The sequence below is a fragment of the Pelodiscus sinensis genome, chromosome 1 (genome assembly GCF_052426305.1).
Source record: "Pelodiscus sinensis isolate ZL-2025 chromosome 1, ASM5242630v1, whole genome shotgun sequence".
Lineage (NCBI taxonomy): Eukaryota > Metazoa > Chordata > Testudines > Trionychidae > Pelodiscus > Pelodiscus sinensis.
The window spans coordinates 141,262,991-141,283,331 of record NC_143052.1 but is presented as its reverse complement, the minus strand read 5'-3'; the positions used below and the strand labels follow the sequence as shown (position 1 = coordinate 141,283,331).

Genomic DNA, 20,341 nt, shown 5'->3' with positions numbered 1-20,341 from the left:
TTGGTCCTGCTTTGGGCAGGGAGTTGGACTTGATGGCCTCCTGAAGTCTCTTCCTATTCTAATCTTCTGAGATTCTAATCAGTATGTTTGTAGCAATTACAGAATGTCTGGGAGGTGTAATAAGATATGACAATGTACTATTTAGGATTATGCTACAGTGTGATTGGCAAGGAAGGGATTAATCTTCCCCCTCTGGCTGGACAAAGGGTCTCCAGGAAGAGGGCTTGAGCTGAGCTAAAAGATGGACCCATACTGAAGTGAAGAACTCCAGATCACCGCTTTGGCCTTAACTACCATAACTGCCATATGAGAAAACCATAAAATGAGAAATTCCATGTTGCCCAAGGAGGGATCAAAATTATTCAGGGACACTTGAGATGAATAAATAGGAGCAATGGGATGAACATGAACAAAATGAAGCATTGTCTGAATAGCAGAAACATGGCCAGACACCAAAGTCTGGAATAGCATGAAATAGTCCACCCCAGGGAAGAAGTGCTTAAAGCTTCGTTACTAAAATAATTTAAAACTGGGACTGAATCTCTACTCTCCTAAATTCTTCGCTTCAGATTATCTCTATCACTTTATGCCCTGAACTAAGAATATCCTTCCTGTAGATTTTGGGGACAAAGGTGATGAGCCCATACAACTCTGTCCTTGGTCTGCTTACTCAATAACGTTTAGTATATTAGATAGGAGAATTCAGTATAAGTGTGCTGGGACTTAATGTATTTTATCTGGAACACTTGGGCTACAGCTGTACTGCAGGCTTCTTGCACAATAACTGTTTTGTGCAAGAGTTCTTGTGCAAAAGGTCTTCCACAAGAGCCATGTGCCATGTGCTTCCACACTGCCATGTGCTTTTGCGTAAGAGATGTACTTTTGTGCAAAAGTGTCCATGGTAGTGTGGATGCTCTCTTGCTCAAGAAAACTCTGATGGTCATTTTAGCCTTAGGGGTTTCTTGCGCAAGAAATTCATGTTGCCTTTCTACACTGCTTTCTTGTGGAAACACTCTAGTGCAAGAAGCCCTGCTTTCCAATGCTGTACTGTAAATTTACTTGCGCAAGAACGTGAATGCAGTGTAGACACTCTGCAAGTTTTTGCGCAAGAACAGCTGTTCTTGCACAAAAAGCCTGCAGTGTAGATGTAGCCATAGGTTGTTGTATCAATGATCTGCACAGTCTGGCTTCCAACACTGGCCAAATCAGGCATCAAAAGAAGACTTAACTACTCCATCAGGCAGAAACACGGTCACACATTTGCATAATTTGTGTTCACTATTTTGCCCTTAGTTAAGATTTATGTTTTGTTTTTAACACATTAAATAAGTGACAGATTTAGGCAGCGAGCATTTCTAAAGCACCCACTACTATAGTATTAGGTTTCTCCCTGTTGGGGCCCTTACAATAACAAGTGGTATAGCAAAGTAAACAAATCACTGATCTTTTTGCAGCACTACTATAATTATTCTTATCCTCAAATGACATGGGATCAATGATAGATACCTTTCACAAGGTATCCCTGGAAAAACCATATAAAATCACCTGGGGGGTGATTTTCACTGCCTTTTTCAGAGAATCAGCATGCTGCACTGCTTGCTGAGTCTCACTGGCTCCCACACAAAGAACCATTTCTAAGATATGTGGGAGTCAGTGCAGGTTTTTATCTGATGGAACCTGTTTTAATGTGGATTCCAAATCTTGGTGCTTTCTTATGGTGATTAATATTAGCCACGATTGTCAGTGCGTACCCAGAACAGCGTAATGGGTTCCCTCTGCATAATTTGGTGTGCTGGCTAGAGAGCACAGCAGTCAGGGACTTGCAAGAACCTGAGCAGCTGCCTCCCGCTCCCCATAAGCAATATTGTGACTACAGGAGAGCTCTGATCTCTTTTATTGCACCCATCCTTATAATTAAAGCTTTGTTTTGCAAACACAAAAAGTGTGTAAGAGTGCGTCTACACTACACGGCTATTTTGAAATAAGCTTTTCTGGAATAGTACGTCTATACTGCAAGAAACCCTCAAAGTTAATCCGAGGCAGACTTCCCTAAGATTTGCTACCTTGACTTAGAGTCCCAGGGGGCACTGGGGAGGAATAACTTAGAATGGCTCTGCTGAGGGGCTATTTCGAAATAGCAGTAGTGGTGCATCTACACATGCCTTATTTCAAAATAGCTATTTCGGAATAGGTGTTATTCCTCATAGAATGAGGTTTACAGATTGAGGAATAAGTCATCCATTATTTTGAAATAATGGGATGGCTGTGTAGACACTCATATTGTTATTTTTCAATAACGCTAGTTATCTCAAAATAATGGCACAGTGTAGACGCACCCTATAGTAATATCTTTTATAAGAACAACTTCCGTTTATGAGAGAGATAAGGTGTCAAGATATATTGCGTTTTTCTTTAGGTCTGGGATTGGACCTCTTTCTCCCACAGAAGTTCATTCAATATAAATTATTACCTCTTTCCCTTTGCACTCCAATATCCTGGGACCAACACAGCTGCAAACCCCACAGAAAACACAGAAGGTCAAATAAATGGGCAGATTAGGAATGGACTAGAGAGATGGAGACAAACAGGCAGCTGCATAGAAAGAGAGAATCTGAAAGAAATCTATTGAGACAGTATTTTAGGAATAGTCTATTATTTATACCCCCTTGCCAAGGTCAATATTTTTTGATAGGTGAGTACACTATCATTGGTTTCCCCCTTATCATCATGGAGTTAAGTGCCAGCTGACTGGCGTTTCTGCTTTGAATAATTTTCTTGCCAGTTTTCCCTCCCCTCCCCTTGTGTGAATGCTACGTGTCACTAGCACGAGGGAAAATTCTACGTGTCCTTCAGGGGAGCAGAATGATAAATCATGTCCCCTTATCTGTAACAGTCAGCAGAGTGCCAGCTCCAAAGATAAGGGGAGAGGTATTAGAACACCGCTGTAAGGCCTCAGAAGGAAACCCACAACTGCTAAAGCCTATCCCAGTCCCCTCTGTGCCCCAACTCAGGAAACTTGGGAGTGATCATGGTCAGATTGTATCACAGGAGACTGCAGTTAGGCAGCAGGAGTCAGGTGCAAAGAGCAGTACATGATTCTATAATGTCCTTCCTATATTTTCTCAAAACAGCTTAGAGAGAAGGGAAAAGAAAAGAGAGAGGAACTGTGTGTGAGAAACACAGAGAGACAAAAAAGAGGGAGTACGAGCACTACAGAGAGAGGAGGCGAATCAAGAAAAAGAGAGACAGACAGTCAGCAAGACAAATTACCAATTGGGGTCAGTGAAAGCGAAATACTGTGGAGTGTAACCAGAGGTGATGGTAAGGGGTGCACCCCAGTGCGCTGCTCCAGCAAGAGCTGGCTAAGCTGTGGCAAAAGCCAGCAGGGAGCTACTGAAAGAGCTGGCAGGGACCCAGCTTGCAACAGGACAGTACCCGTAAGAAATTGTAAGTTACTCTCACCCCCAAGTGTAACAGTTCCAGAGAGAGCCAGACAGCCTAATGACAATCTCCAGAGAGTAAAGTGCCAAGTAGCCCAAGCTCTCCCGTTGTCACACCACACCCACAGCCCCACAGGGCCAGTAGCCCGTTCCTTACCCAACACTGTGAGCCTGGTCCCATCCCCGAAGTACTGCTCCCGGTTGTTACACAATGAGGCAGGAGAGTTGCAGAAACCCCAGGGACTAGGCAGAGGTCCCCACCCCCAATCTTCTTGTTATTTCTTTCTTTCTCCTGCCATAGAGCTTCCAGTGAGTGCTCATGTTATAATGCATCCCAGCCACTGGAAACTCCTCACCCCAATTTCATTTTATCCTTTTTAGCCCAATGTATTGCTCTGTAGAGAGAGAGGGATGACTCTATAACCAGGGAGAAGACCTAGTCCCATGGCTGAATCCAAAATGAATTAGACACACATATAGCTCAGAATACAACATGCAGTAACACCAGGACCATCAGGACTATCAATACACAGGCTTCAGATCTTGTGTTGGCCATTGTTTGGTGTCAAGGAGAAATCCTGCCATCACAGTACCAGATGGCATTAGCAGCTACTTTCTGGCTGGGGCAGGAGTCACACATGCCTCTGAAGCATTTGCTATTAGCTTTTGGTCACTGGACTAGATGGACCGCAGGCATGTTCCGGGAGGTGGGATGGATCCCAAGATGTAGCTTGGGCAAGTTTCACATGGCAATACCTCACAAATATCACAAACAACACACCACTCAGTCTTCTCTCTTACCTAGGACAGTGAGTTTGGTGCCATCGCCGTAGTACTGCCTTTCAGAGTTCACAACATTTTGCAGCTGCAGGAAAACCTCCCTCTGCTGAACCCACTCTACAATCTACCCCTCCTCACCATAAACCAGGACAAGGAGAAACCAAAGGCACAGCACGTTATAATGCCTTTGAAATAACAGATATAAACCATCTGTAAGGTCATACCAAGTGTGTCCCTGCTCGGGCCAATGTACAACAGGTTCCTACAGTTTCTTCTTCAGGGCCCTATCAGCTCCATATTTAAATGGGTCAACTGATGGGGCTTTCAACAGTTCAGTCAGGTAGACTTGTTCAGACTCAGTGTAGGAAATATTTTCTGAAATTCATCCAGAATCCTTCCCTTTTATTGCTCATTGTCATCTCAGTATCTCTCACCTCCCACCCCATCTAAATCTGATCCCCACTTGATGCTTACACCATTAAAACCTATACACAAACTCATTTAAGGTTGACGGGGCCTTCCAGTCTATTCCTCTTTGTCACAGGAAGACTGAATTCACTGTCCCTAACTCATCTCTGACAGATGGCCTTCTAACCTCTGCTTTCATCTCCAGATAGTGATTCCACATCGTTCTTTAGCAGCTTGCCCCATCCCCCAGGCTGTTCAAAGTTTCCCCAATACACTCTTCAGCACCTCTGCTCCACTAGTTTTTCTTACCTGTCTTGACCAGAAACTTTCAAAGTGCACATTCAACAGGCTTTGGTCAATCTGTGTCCTAAACCGTGAATTCCTGCAGGCCAGATATCAGAGACTCACATCTCAAAAAAGACAATTAATCATTGTAAAATTACTATAGGACTCTCCATGACTGATTGTTGTGGAAATCACAATTAGTAACCCATAACACTTCTACAGCCTTATTAAAAGGGGGTTGGTGCAATCAAAAGTTTGGTGGTAGCAAGAATGCAGATCCTGATGACAGCTGTGTGACAATGATAACACAGTGGTCGTTTGTTAGGTTGTTTTGCCCATCAAAGTTGAGGAAGTCCAAAACCAAAGAGGGGACCCCCCAAAGCTTTATATTATGTTTGAACTAAATGACCTACTACTGTCAGTAAGCCCTGGTCTAACCTAGAATTTATTTTGAAATAACTCCCCTTATTTTGAAATAACCAGCAGAGCATCCAAACTACCAAGCCCGTTATTTCAAAATAAAGGGCTCATTATTTTGGAATAATAACTCCTGCTTTCTACAAGGAATAACACTTATTTCAAAATAGTTATTTCAGGAGTTATTATTACAAAATAAGTTATTTTGAAATAATTTCCTAGTGCAGACATGACCTAGGCAAGCATCTTCTCTTGGGATTTTTGGATTCTCATTGCATTAAGCTTTCCCATTGTCTAAATGATCTTTTTTCTTGTAATAGCTGTGCCAGGAAGACTTCTTCACTTGGTGTGTTATTAGGGGCCCTGAGTCCCAGTGGATGGAAAAAGAGCAACTAGGAATTAGAGCATCAGGCATCTGAGAACACAACTTGTCATAAAACTGATTGTTTGTTTGTGTTTCTATTTTGTCTTCAAAAAATATCATGCATATTTGTTTGTCTCTTCCAGAATTCTGCCCCAGAATTACTAGCTTGCAATGGAAATATTTACAGAGAGATTGTGCAGAGGTTGTTATATTAATTCAAATTTAGTATACACAAATGTATCACAGCCCCTCACCATTCCTAATTCTTGTCTCTGACAGTCCCCTTTCCACATAAATTACAGTCATTCAGCAACCAACGGGGAATTTTATGCCTTACCTAGGACAGTGAGCTTAGTCCCTTCTCCGAAGTAGACTTGGTAATTGACACACTGGGAAAACACCAGCTCAATAACTAACAGGGAATGTGGATGGGGAAGGAGTTGCTTCCAAAGGGGAAGTTATGGAATGTCAAGGGATTAAAATAAAATTTTCTTACCTATCACAGTGAGTTTTGTGCCTGTGCCAAAATAGACTTTATCGTTGGTCACAATGACAAGGAGCTGCATAAATAAGCAGAAGAAAGGGACATGCTCCAGGTTAGGTGGACAGGCATAAGAGGTGTTAACCCTATCTAAAACCCCAGGGCCTATGTTGCTTCTGTGCACTACTCAGCATTCACTAGCTTTCACTAGAAGAGTATTGTTCATTATTTATTGATCCTATTATTATAGTTCTCCTTCCAATTGCTTTACAGACATTATCTAAACAGCCCTCGCATTCCCTTGTGAGATCAATACATATTGTCCCCATTTAACAGATGGAGAAAATAGGTACCCAAGGTTGTCCACAAGTCCGTGAAAGCACTAAGAATAGGACCTCTTGGTGCCTTGAAGTTCCAAATTCCCAGTCCTGTTCTCCAAGGCGTAGGCAGCCATTCTTTCTGCAAGTGGTGGATGTTCAAGGGTCAGTGAAGTAATTAGTTAATGGGAACTAGGAATAACTATAAACAGATGCTCACAAAGAGCATGGTGTCAGCATCTTTTTATCCCTGAATTAAAGCAAAGAGCCTTCTGATTTCTCCTCTGCTGACAGGGTGCCGAAGTCCTAGGAAGATCCTGATAGAAAACTGACAGGCATCCTAGTAGATTACAGAAGTCAACCCAAAACCCCAAAGATAATCCTGGCAATTCAGTCACTTAGACCCAGTCTAATCCCTGCCTTTCCTGAGTTAATAAAGGGGTGAGTCAAAGGGAAGCCTTGAACCTGTTGCTATAATCAGGGTTACAGGAAGCTGAACTGGAGAGGGAAAGACCCAGAAGAGATTTACATTTGAATCACTGCTGTCTCTTTTGTACATCTGGCACCGCAAGTCACATTTCTGACAGGTCTCTGTTATGTCTTGAATTGTCTTTTTTCAGGGAGGCTTTTTCACATGAATAAAGGGCCACTTATTGCAAGAAGTTAGCACACTAGCATAATGTGAAGTTTCTGACTCTTGAACTGACGTGTGTTTTATGTCTATCCTGGCTGAATCTTTTGTGCTCAAAAATGTTTCAGGGCCAGCCCAGCACTGGCTGTCCTATCAAACATAAATACTTCCCAGGTAGAATATGCTGGCAGAGCTGTTGATCTTTCTGTTATATCCCAGTTGGAGTGGAGCCAAATGCTGTAAAGACATCCTAGGTAGAAGATAAACCATGCTGCAGAGTCCTCTAGGTATGTCCAACCCAGGTAGAAAGTGCCTGCTGTATTGTACAGCAATGGGCGTAGGCACAGACCAGGTAGAATGTATCTGCTGTGTTGCAGACTGCTCTGTATCTGTCTCGGCTCTCTCTCAAATGGGATACCCACGAGGAAGGTTTTTGTAAAGGCCTCCCTAGAGAATGTATCACCGTGGGCCCCCTGTCCCCACAATGTTACAACCTCATACAAAAACAATCCTCCTCAAGGCTCCACCCCTCCATGACATTGCCCAACCACCATCAGAGAGCTTCTCCAGAACCTGTCTGTTTCCTCAGCAGTTCATTTGCTGCTGTTTGGAGAGGAAATGCTCCGTGTATGTGCATGTGTGTGTAAGTGTGTGTGTGAGAGAGAGATTATTTCTAACTATAGCCATCTCTTTATAACACATATTAATAGCAGAAGCCTTATTCCATGGCTAGAAAAAAATCAGTGGCAAAATTTTTCATTAGTGAGCTGATTAGACACCTATCTTTTATCTCCACAGCATTCTGCATATTCCTTCCACCCCCTTCCCCCCACCTCTCCCACCGCCTGCCACCCTTTTAATCCACCACAGACCCATTAGCTCTGGACTATGAGGCCCTGTGTTCTCCTGCCAGAATGGAGCCATTGTTTACAGCTTTTTCTGAGCGTTGATCTTTTCTCTGAAAATCTGGGCTGGTGAGATGATCTCGCTCTAGATTGACAGTCCCTGGAGCCTGAGACCTCTGTTTATCCTTGGAATGGCAAATCTCTGAGTGGCATACCATAGGCAATGGCAATGCAGGTCTTTTTCATGCTCCGTGAGTTGCAGTCCCTGCCATGAAGAGATCTTATCTGGGAACAAGAAGAGAGCTGAGCCTCATTGGCCCATTCAATTCTTCACCTCTTTGCTGAGACTGTTAGTAAAGGGGTCAAGGAAAAAAGACGATGGTTGATTCTGTGAAATACAGCCCTTATATAGACATTCTGAGTGGGCATGCGGTCAGGTCACATGACATCCTGTTTATCTCCCCTACATCACACATAAAATAGCCCTTGGAAGTGCGTCCTTCCCCAGAGGCTTGTTTACAGATCAGGGTGCACCCCACAAAGGAAGAAGTCATGTCAGCTAAATGTAATCTACACACACTAAGCCTACCAAGGGAAGGGGTAGACACATGAAAAAGTTCTGACAACCATCCAGTAGGGGGCATACACACACCCAAACCCAGTCCAATCATCTCACTTATAGGACTAGCTCTTCTCAGGCAGCAAGCAATAGGAAATGCAACACACACAAGAAACTCTGACCTAGTCTGTCCAGCAGAGAGCAGAGTTTGCAGAGAAGAGAGGGGCTAGCAGCAGTACTTAGAACCAGAGTGGTGTGGGGAAGCTGGTGTTCATTTTGGGACACTGGTAAAATACAGTGCTTAAAGTGTGTGCCTGCGTGCATGTGCCTCTGTGTGTACAGGAAGGTGTCACAGGGGTTGCAGATGTGCCCCCCCTATAAATAAATAGAGCTGGGTTGTTAAGGAGCACACCTACCTGTCTTACCAAACCTGCTAGTCCCACATTGTGCTAGACCTGCCTCTACCAGGGCACCAGCAAACCAAGCAGGTACTTGAGGCGGCACATTTCCAGGGGCAGCATTCCGGCCAGCCTTAATGCCCAACACGGGCCTGCCTCTGGCCGCCCAAGGAAATGGGCGGGGCGGCGGAGCCGGCAGCCTGCAGGGGGAGCGCGCACTCTTACTGCCCCACCTGGCCGCCTGGGAAGAAGGGTCAGCACCTCAGTGCTGGGTGCGGAGGGAGGAGAGAGCCAGGGGAAGTTCTCAGCGCAGCTGATGGGGCCCTGACTGGATCCAGCCCTGACGCGGGATCCCAGCCCTTTCCAGGCACCGCGCAGCGGGAGTCACTGTCACATCCTGAAGCCAGCCTGGGAGCCCGACCGCTCATGCGAGCCCAGGCTCGGCTGCCATCACCCACAGGGCTTGCCGCCTGGGAGGTAAGCTCACTACGTGGGCAGCTAGGGAGACAGCTACAGCAGCTGCAGCCCATCGTTGGCCCCACTCCATGACCTGGGTTTGGCGGAGGTGAGACAGTGCGGTCATGCCAGCCCCAAACAGCTGTCAGGTGCGGGGACGAAACACGCTGCCCGCGTCGGATCCCTCGCTAGTGGGTAACCGGCCCTGGCCACTGCTCACCCGGTGGTGGGATCTGCAGGTGTGCAGCGCTCGGCAGTGGCAGGTGCATGCACAAGGCGGGGAGCACCTCAGGCTCGGGCGGGGTGTGTGCGCAGTCAGTCCCATTGCAATGCCCAGAGTGAGCAGCAATTCGGATTAGCAGGGCCCCCGGGTGTGGCGTGGCCAGCTTCGGGGGAGGACGTTCCCCGCACTGTCTGCCCAGGTGCAAAGCCCGACACCTGCTCCACCTAGAACCAGCCCTGGCCTACACACACACACACACATACACACACACAGAGGCTGGGTGACAGATATAGGTGTGTCCCTGCAGTAATTATAGGTTTTCAGCATTAGTGAAATCAAAGCACCTCTGCAATCTGAAATGTTCTGCACTAGTAAAGACACATGCTTCTGCAAACGTGGGTGGCCACTAACCAGTGGGAACAATTGTGTGTGTGTTTGCCTTTTCAAAGTGAATTACATGTAAAAGTATTCAAAAGCTCCAGAGGGTAGCCGAGTTAGTCTGTAATAGTCTATAAAGTGGTACCAAACTATTTGTTGTTTTTTAAGTTTTTCCTAACAAAACATGTAGATGGTATCATGAGGTTTCGTGGGCACAGCCCACTTCTTCAGATGACTGGAGTATTAGAAGTATTGTTTTGAGACATTAACTGCCCATTTGTCTCTGTCTCATCTCTTGATAGTGTGTAGTGTATCTGTCTTTGCCGTTCTGTGTCTCCAGTTGTTACTACAAGGACCATCACTAAGCGAAGTCTCTATATAATTATGCTTTCATTTTGCCTTTTGTGGACTTTTACTTGAATTATTATTATTGTTGTCATTATTAATAATAACAATAACAACAACGTCATAAAAAAGTATCTGCATTATTTGTATTCAGAGCCTCTGTCATAGACCAGGACTGCAGTGTGCTAGGGCTGTATAAACACAGGCACTGTCTGCCCCAGGGAGTTTACAATCTAAATGTAACCCAAGAGAAAACAGATGGCTACCATAAGTACAGGGAAACTATGAAACAGAATTGGCCAGCTTGATAGGCTGTAGTTTCTACATAGCAGCATCCTACCTACTGTTAAGTTTTATTGTCAGGGCAAAGAAAAGCTTCCGGAAGAGATTTACAAGAGAATAATGAAGCAACTTTGTGGCTGTTGATGTCCTTAATGTCACTAATAAGCTCCACTCCACAAGCTACCTGTCCAGGGAGAGAGGGGGCTCTTTGACCAATCACATTCCTCCCTTTGTTTACATTTAACTTTGTGTCATGATGCCTATGGATGATGTTGCCATTTCATTTGGATGTTAATTTTAAGAGGTAATTCTCCAAAGCTGCAAACAGAGGGCAACCTTCTTCCATTTCGGGTTTGGAATTGCCATGGTTTCGGACTTGATGGGCAGTTGTCAAAAGTACAGGCATTGCAAGTGAATTAAAAGAGCAGACAGTGAGAGAGACAGAAAAGGATGAAGAAGAGGACAATGCTTCAATTATGTTTTGTGCACCTTCAGTCTTGCAGTAGGCAAGACATCTGAAATCTATTTCCACGAGGAACAGGGACTACAAATACATACATAAATGGGACAAAACTGAGCAAAGGGGAGACTGTGACATAGTGGGGGAGTTGTCCACTGTTGTATTCCTGTGTTCACTCTATTGTTACATTCACGGTTTGCTGTATTGTGTGTGTGTGTGCCTCAGTTTTCCCCAGACACTGCAGCACTATCTGCATAAGGAGAAAAAACTTAAAAACAACAACTAGACTAGTAGCAGCTTAAAGACTAACAAAACATGTAGATGGTATCATGAGCTTTCATGGGCATAAAGCTTATGATACCATCTACATGCCCTGCCAGTCTGTTAGGGTATGTCTACACTACCACCCTAGTTCGCACTAGGGTGGTAATGTAGGCAACCGGAGTTGCAAATGAAGCCCGGGATTTGAATTTCCCGTAGACATTTGCATAAAGCCGGGCACCGCCATTTTTAAATGTCCGCTAGTGCGGACTCCTAGTCCGAACTACCTAGTCCGTGCCGCGTGTAGCCGCGTGGCACGGAGTCCGCACTAGCGGACATTTAAAAATGGCGGCGCCTGGCTTTATGCAAATGAAGCCCGGGAAATTCAAATCCCGGGCTTCATTTGCAACTCCGGTTGCCTACATTACCACCCTAGTTCAAACTAGGGTGGTAGTGTAGACATACCCTTACAGACTAACTTGGCTACCTCTCTGAAGCTTTTGTGCATGAGGAGGGGGAGGCTGGTCATGACTCACTGTGGAAGTATGTTCAGTCTCTCTCCTCCTGTGAACCAGGTGACAGCAATAAAACCTTGGGCCTGGAAGCAGGACAAAGGATAGGCGAGGCTGACACCAGGCGGGGAGCAGGGCCTGAGGGGTGAGTCAGTCTCATCTGGGCTAGGATGTCAGAAGGGGCTTAGGGTAGGAAAGAGTGGGGAAAGGGACTGGGACCTCTTCTCCCTGAGAGGAATAATGCTGCCTGCTCCTGGTCCCTGTGGGTGTCTAGACTACACCTCTCTGTTGACAGATGTAGATTAGGCACATCGAAATTGCTAATGAAGCAGGGATTTAAATATCCCGCACCTCCTTAGCATAAACATGGCCGCCACTTTTTTTCTAAATGAAGTTTTTTCGAAAAAACCCGACAGTCTAGACATGGACCTGTCTAAAATAAACCCTTTTTTGACAGATCCTGTAAACCTCATTTATTGAGGAATACAGGAGCTGTTGAAAAAGGCTTTATTTTCGACAGATCCACGTCTAGACTGCTGTTTTTTAAAAAAACACCTCTGTTTAGAAAAAACTGGTGGCCATGTTTATGCTAATGAGGAACAGGATATTTAAATCCCTGCTTTGTTAGCAATTTCAATGTGCTTGATTTGTATCCCTATGTCGATAGAGGGATGCAGTCTAGACTAGCCTGTGTAACATCAATCCAGTACTACGCCGTGTCCCTGTGAACCAATAAACCTTCTGTTCTACTTGCTGGCTGAGAGTCATGTCTGGCTGGGGATGGGCATGAAGGGCTCAGGGGCTCCCTGACACGCCATGACAGAGACATTTCTGAAAATATTTCCAAACAGATCTGTTGCACTGTGGAGTGGTCTCCGAGGGAAGTGGTGCCCCCATCAGCCATTTAGAACAGGACTGGACCCAGCATTAGACACTGCTCTGTATATATAGTAATCCTGCATTGTGTGTGGGATGGGGAGAGAAGAAGGGTGAGAAAACCTGTTCTGTTGCTGTCCCTGTTTGGATCAGTCTTTAGGGTTATCAGTCCGCACTTTTCACAACCACTAAATCTTGTTTAAAAACATGCATGGACAATGTTGTATGTTTAGAGAAGACTTGGTTATCGTCCATCCCGAATAAACGTAGCATGCCTAAAATTTCCCCAGCAGGCACAACTGGATGCAGTACCCTGCATTCCTGCCTGAGTTAGGCTATGTCTAGACTGTAGGCTTCTTTTGGAAAAAGGACAACGAAAAAGCGATTTGCTATTTCAAAAGATAGCGTCCACGCTGATTGGACGCTACCTCGCATTTAAGGCCACCTGGAACCAGTTCAGGCAGGGCATTAGATCAGCAGTTGCTTCTGGGTGCTATTGCCTAAGGCTAGTTGAGACGCACTTAAAGGGACATCCCCTCCTCCCCCCGGACAGCTGTTTCTCAGCTTCTGCTGCCTGCTTACTACCTCTCCGAGGGACAGCAAAGCATTTGCAGTGTGTGCTCTGGTTGTCCTGCCTGTGGACACCACAGCACACTCCTTGCCATGGAGTCAGAACTGCCTCTCAGCATGTGATGGCCCCACACTGCCATGGTGCAGTTTCCTCAGCAGTTTGTGCAGGCTGCCTTCAAGGTCCTGCAAGAGCTTGACTCTGAGCTCATCAGTGAGACCCTCTGCCTGTGTGCAGGAGCAAGGCCCTTGCAAAGCACCCCATGGTGGAGAGATATTGGACACCAGTTTCGACTAATGGGACCAACTGGACATGGAGTGGTGGGATGACCAGTAGAGGCTCCACATCTTCTGCATTTGGAAGGCCACATTTATGGAGCAGTGTGCCTGGCTCGCCCCTGCCCTCCATCGATGGGACACTCAGATGCAACCTGTCATCCCCTTGGAGAAGTGGGTCACCATCACCGTCTGGAAGCTCACCACCCCAGACAGTTACTGGTCCATGAGCAACCAGCTTGGCGTGGGAAAATCCACCATTGGGGCCCTCCTCATAGAGGTGCTCTCTGGCTGCAGTCCCTGCGGGTAGGGGAGTTCTGGAAAGGGGGACCCTAGGGAAAGAGCAGTGCAGAGGGTAGGCCGGAGGTGAGGGAGAAGTGCCATTCCTGGGGGATTCTGCTGTCCTCCACACACAGAGAGCTGCAGGGGGCATCATAGAGGGTGGCTTCTGGGGTGTTTGGCGGTGGAAGGAGAATGGGACTCAGGGACCTCCCAAGGGCTCAGCCACCCCCTCTGATTCTGTTTTGTGTGTTTCTTTGTCTCCTTCTGCAGGTGATGAGGGCCATCAACTCTGTCCTGCTGCACAGGGTCGTCCACCTGGGAGACCTGGACCCCATCATGGCTGGATTTGCCACCCTGGGCTTCCCCAACTGTGGGGGGACCATAGATGGAACTCTCCTCAGGGCCTCCCCACTAAGGCCTGTGCCTTGCCCCCCTATGCCTTTCTGTCCCTGGGTGAGGACTTGTGATGAGTTTGGGTGGAGTGGTCACCAGGGCACCTGTGTTATTTTCTCAAGGCCTCTTCTTTCGAAAGAACTCCCTCTTCCGCATCCACACACGCCTTTTTCCAAACAAGTTTTTTTGGAAAAAGCCTTCTTCCTCGTAGAAGGAGGTTTACTGCTGGTGGAAAAATCCCACTGTTCTTTCAACTTTTTGTTGAAAGAACACAATTGCAGTGTGGACTCAAGGATTGTTTTTCTGGAATAACGGACATTATTCCAGAAAAATGCTGCAGTGAAGACGCACCCTAAGTTTGTGATGTGGAGTATTGCTACATGCTGTGGGTCACCCAGAGATGGACCATTCGATGCTGGGACAGTGATCCCATCATGTACCAGTTATATGGTCCGGTAAGGCATTGTTATGAAAAACAATGAAAAAACACGAACACCCAGAAAGCACTTTCTAGCTCTAATATATTTGTATTTGCTCTGTGTTCTTTTCAGAGATGAGTCAAAGGAGGGGGAAGGAAATGTCACCAGGAAACCAGTCGGCGTTGGATGTCTCAGTTGGCAGCAATGGTTTCCTTGATCCAGTCAACATAGTTGCAGACCTTGGTGTAGACTCCAGGGTAACCCTGCAGAGCACAGCCAATCCCCCAGGACACAACTCCTTGGAGCTCTCCATTGCACACAACTGGGCCACCAGAGTCGCCCTGTGAGGGAAAGGATTTGGATGTTACTGACACAAGCTAATTAAGGCAGAGGAATCTACTCAGCTAATCTTTCAACTAGCTGCAGTGGAGCCTTAAAAACAACATGCTCCATTATATCTGATAGGCAGGAAAGACAGAAGATCAAGATTTCAAGTGTTTCCTCCATTGACCATCATCCACCCAGCACCCTTCAGCAGTGCTTGGAATTACAGTGCTAACTGTGGTTAAAAGCTTAATAGGTCCAACTCTGCTGATCTGAGACTGGATTGGAAGCAGGCACCTATCTCTGTTCTTGTTCTAGCCATCCTGCCCATCTCTACCAGAAATCAGAGGCTGAGCTGCAGTTATAGCCCAGATAAAATGCTCTACATCCACAGCTTGATCCTTTGACCCACCCAGTCTGCACTCCCAAACATGCCCCCAAACTCCTGCACACACCCTTTTCCTCAGCACATCTTGTGGTCAACTCTTCAGGTTCTCAGAGTTCTGGCCCTAAGGATGGTATCAGAGGGATGAGGGCAGCTGAGCCCAGTCTCTGCAGAACAAGAGGAAATGAAAGGCAGCTCACCTGGCAGGAGTCTTTGCCACCCTCCAGGAATCCCACGCAGATCATGTTGGTAGTGATTTGTCCTGGGTAAGCTTCACTACACTCGGCATCTGTCAGCACTGGTGCATCCAGACATTGAAGAAGCTCAGGGTAATTGCCTGCCAACATGGGGGTGGGAGTGGGTAAGATACATCTTAGAATGTAGACATGCCAATTAATGTAAAGACTGGTCCCTTTCTGGGCTAGAGAAGCCAATAAAGAAGAGAGCAGAAAGAACAACTGACCAGAATTAGCAGATGTCTGTGAGGAGGAACTCAATGACTAGAATAATAGAATAACAGGGATTATTTCAAGGCAGGAATGAAAGCCCAGGACTGGAATAGCAGGGGGCTGCAGGGCAGGGCAGGGCAGGGCAGGGCAGGGCTGAGGGACACTGGCAGAGCTGTGTAAGGAGCCTAGGGCTGGGACAGCAGGGACACTGTTAATAAGGAGTGAGGATAATCAGCAGAGCTGAGCATGCAGACCCAAAGACTGCAAGAGCAAAAATTGCTGCAGGGCAGGACTGAGCTGTATCTGGGTTCTAGAACTGTAATGCTATGATAAGGCATCTGTGTGTCATGTGTGAGGCACATTCATACTCACTGCCACTGCTGAGGGTGTTTCCCCACCCAGAGATCAGGCACCGAGTCCCAGAAGCCACACAGGCAGAGGGCAGGGAGATGGTTGTGACACGGGAGTTCAAGGTAGCCGGGGTTGCCAGCTTGATGAGCATAATGTCATTATCCAGGAGCCTTGAATTGTATTTGGGGTGGCGAATGATTTTAAGGGAGTCGATGAACTGCTCGTCCCCTTCCAGCACATCAATGTTATGCTCCCCAAGCCTCACCTGGATGCGGCTGCAAAATCAACCAGGCAAAATGGAGAGTGATTAACCACAAATAGCACTAGGTGGCACAACACAATTCAGTGGACTATGTAGTTAGATGTTCAAATTCTGTCCTAGATCACAAGTGAAATAATTGTGATTGTCTTTCATAGCAGTCTTCATATGGAAATAAAACTAATGGGTCAACTCATTTGGTAACTCGTCAGCAACAGGGGCACTAACTAAGTGTAAGGTCTTATATCTTCCCAGTGAGCCTACTTGTGTAAGAACATACCAGCTAGGAGAATTTTGATGCTTGATCTCAAATGGTGAATGGCAGATGTTCAGATGATTCTTTCCCTGGTTGAATATTTGTCTATGTGACACAGTAACAGTGACATTCACCAGCTCTGTCTGTTCTAATTATAAAAGACAGAAGTGGACATCCCTACCAGTCCAGTAGATCTCAAGCTGTGGCCCATAGTCAAAAGCATGAAAGGTTCTGAGAACTTATTGGTGTGTTGTGTACAGGAGAAGGTCCTTCTCTTGTGAAAAGCTTTGCAGAAGGTGTTTGCTGGAAAACTCCTAACCTAGACCATCCCCAGAGTCAGCTCAGGATGTTTCTTATAACCCGCAGCTAGCTGCACTCTTCAGGTCCTTCCTGAATCCAGGAATGGTGACTGGTTTTGTTTTTTTGGCATTATAGGAGTAGCAATAATATATTACATTTCACTAGCAAACTTTCATACCAAGGCCAATTACCTCCCTGAAGGTGGATTCAGTCCTGTGCTCAGACAATATGAATTTCAATGGAAATTGAACTAAAATACTGAAGGGCAGAACTAGGCCCTGTCCAGAAAGTTTATATAGGGATCACTTCACCCCCTCCACAGCCACCTCTAGGGAAGCATGGGACAATTGTCTAGTAGCACTTAGCAATGTTACCAAGCATAGTTTAGGTCTCAAAATGAAGAAGAAGAAGAATGGATCCAATTGAAAATTCTGGGGGAATTAAATAAGAAATTGGCTTGGACTGATCGACCATCAACCTTACTACAGAGAAAAGTGCTGTGGGAACTTTAATGGCATCCCCATTCTTGGGCACTGGAAGATATAATTAGTCAGAGGGCAGTGGCTCCTATTCAGTCACCCACATCACATCCTGCCACATGGATTATCTTTTATTGCTCTTCCATACGTGTAGTGGGAAGGTCTGATTACATCTGAGAAGATCTCAGCCAGAGGACACTTAGCCATAGGTAATATGCAATGTATTATCATTCACTCACGATTTGTAGCAGTGAGCAGCTGACACAACCCACTGGCTGTTGATGAGAGAGCCCCCACAGAAGTGGTACCCAGAATTTAGGGACACTTGATAGGGGAGAGAGCAGGTGTAGCCCCCCACAATCTTGTCATCATCATCAACAGGGACAGCAGCTGAGGGAAATAGAGAAAGCAGGTGTGACGGCGCATCAGGGATCCCCCCGATCCAGCACCTCCATAGCAGCAAGATGAGACTCTGCCAACCAGTAGAATAGAGAGGGTTTATTGCGTCTCCAGGATACAGCCCAGCGTGGGCGAGATGTGGGTATAAGGAGTCAGGGCCAGGCAGGCGCAGACCCCTTAGGGTAGGGGTGTCTAGGCCCCTGGACTCCCATCACTTCGCTTAGCCTCTTCTCTCCATGTTTGCCCCAGTCAGGCTGACTCTTCTCCAAACCACTCCCTTCCTTTGTTCAAACTCCTTCCCTCTCCGGTGAGAACCGGTTGGATCACTGTCTACAGGACAGTGTAAAGTGCTACATAGTCCTGTATTTTGCTTTGTCTACAGGACCTGAGGCTCCTCAGGCGACCCCCCACACTGGGCAGTGCTTACAGATGCAGGCCAGTAGGGGTCACCCACAGCCCAAGCATAGCAACTAGTGACATACCAGCACTACATCACAGCAGGTATTAAAAATAATTTGGACTCCAGTGATATGAACTGCAGCAGCAGCTAACAAACAGCAAATTATTTAACCAGACACTTAAAAGCTTTAGTCTCAATTGTCCATGTTTCATGCCCACCACTCCCTAAGGCATGAGGCTGTGACAACTAACTTTCTGGTCCAGGAAAGAATAGTCTCTTCACCTCTGCTCCCTCACAGCCCAGGACATTGCTCTCATATCTCAAGCCCTGAAAGACCTCAACGTGTTTTACAGACTATAGAGAGAGTCGGGGGAACAAGAATTAGAGAGAGAGAATTGATTGCATCCATCACTAAAGAACTGCCACATCTGGTGCAGAGCATGATGGCTGATTAACAGTGAACAGAAACCATATGCATCAGTTTAGGACAAGACATGAAAAAGAATGTCAATACCAATTAAAACTGCCAATGGAATTTTTGTTTCATTGCAGGGAGTCAGAAGTATAAAAGACAAAAAATAGATGGGAAGAGAGAGCGAGAAAGAGACAGGGCAAGAGAAGGGAGCAAGTATAGGTAAAAACAGTGTCTGGGACTATGTCTACACTGCGGGGGTTTTCCGGGATACCAGAGGTAAAACTCCACCGCATCCAGGGAATGAGTCTGCTCTTCTTTTTTTTTTGCAGAAGAGCAGATGCACTCTTTCGGGGAGCCGTGTATACCTCATTCTATGAGGAACAAGGGCTCCTCCAAAAGAGGAAGTTTCTCCACCATTTGGCCCCGTCTACAGGGGGCCAAATGACAGAAAAGCCTCTTCCAGAAACGCAATCAGAAAAAGCTATAGAGTAGACATAGCTTGAGAGAAGGAGTAGAAATGTAAAGGTCTGAAGGAGGCAGAAAAGGGCAAAGGAGGACAAGAAGAGACAGACTGAAAGAGAGACTGAGGCTATGTCTAGATTGCCGGCTTCTTTCGGAAGAAGCTTTTCCAGAAGAGATCTTGCGAAAAAACTTCTTCTGAAAGTAACTGTCCACACAGCAAAAGCACAACGAAAAAGTGATCTGCTTTTTCGAAAGATAGCATCCACATTCACTGGATGCTATCTTGCATTTAAGTTCTGACTGCTGTGGACGGAATGGCCACCAGGGTACCTGTGCTTTTTCCTGGAGGCCTCTTCTTTTGAAAAAAAGCCCTTTTCCCAATCGATACACACCTTTTTCTGAAAGAGTTCTTTCGGGAAAAGGCTTCTTCCTTGTAGAAAGAGGTTTACCAATGTCAGAAAAACCCCAAAGACAGCGAACTCTAAAGAAAAGGGGAAAACTTGTCCCTGGAGGACACTGGAGCATCAGCAGAATTAATCAGCTTTTGAAAACTCACCTGCTACTCCCAGACAGGCAAGAATCAGGAAAAGTTTCATGGTGTCACTATTAGTGAGCAGTCAACTGTGATAGGATTTGCTGAAGAAATCACCTCATTTTATACCTCCTAGAGGGTGTTATCTTCCCCAATCCAAGGTCCCACCAGGTTCTGACTTCCCAGGATCATACATCATTCAAACACATTTAGTTACATTATCAAGCTAAAAATATCCTAAAGTGACTGCAGGTGCCACAGAGACCAGATCAAGAATTTCCTGAAACTAAAACAGCAAATGTCAAATCTTATACAGCACTGCTGATGCACCTTAATCGTGCCCTGCAGGCCCCTGTTATTCCAGCCCTGAGTTTCCCAAACAGCCTTGCCCTGCAGCCCCTGCTATTGCAGCTCTGGGCTCCCCACACAGCCCTGCCAGTGCCCCTCAGTCTTGTTCTGCTATTTCCTGCTTTTTCAGCTTTGGGCTCCTATGATGAATGTAGAAATGGTTGGTAATATTTGTAATGTCCAGAGGTTTAATTTGGTTTCTCTGTGACCTTTGGTTTGCAGTACACTGAGTGTAGAAGGAAGCAATGGGTGTTTGAGTAACTTAGCAGCATGGTTGTAGATCAGAATTGTTAACATGAACTAAGTGAGACTTGCACATTTACATGG

At 46.1% G+C, this 20,341-nt stretch overlaps 1 protein-coding gene and 1 gene segment (V, D, J or C); both read right to left on the bottom strand.

Moving 5' to 3' along the window:
- Nucleotides 1–8,324, bottom strand: part of LOC102448133 (T-cell receptor beta-2 chain C region-like) — a 29,174-nt gene extending 20,850 nt beyond the window's left edge. The window contains 1 exon segment of the C gene segment in view: nt 8,184–8,324. Within this exon segment, the coding sequence occupies nt 8,184–8,214 (31 nt within the window).
- Nucleotides 8,325–14,740: 6,416 nt separating this feature from the next.
- LOC102445111 (anionic trypsin-like) lies at nt 14,741–19,827 on the bottom strand. Its single transcript, XM_006111842.5, has 5 exons — nt 19,691–19,827; nt 17,698–17,848; nt 16,186–16,439; nt 15,565–15,701; nt 14,741–14,996 (listed from the first exon to the last, which is right to left on the bottom strand). Exons 1-5 carry the CDS (start codon nt 19,728–19,730, stop codon nt 14,847–14,849), a joined length of 732 nt encoding a protein of 243 aa, XP_006111904.2. The 5' UTR covers nt 19,731–19,827; the 3' UTR covers nt 14,741–14,846.
- Nucleotides 19,828–20,341: the final 514 nt, after the last annotated feature.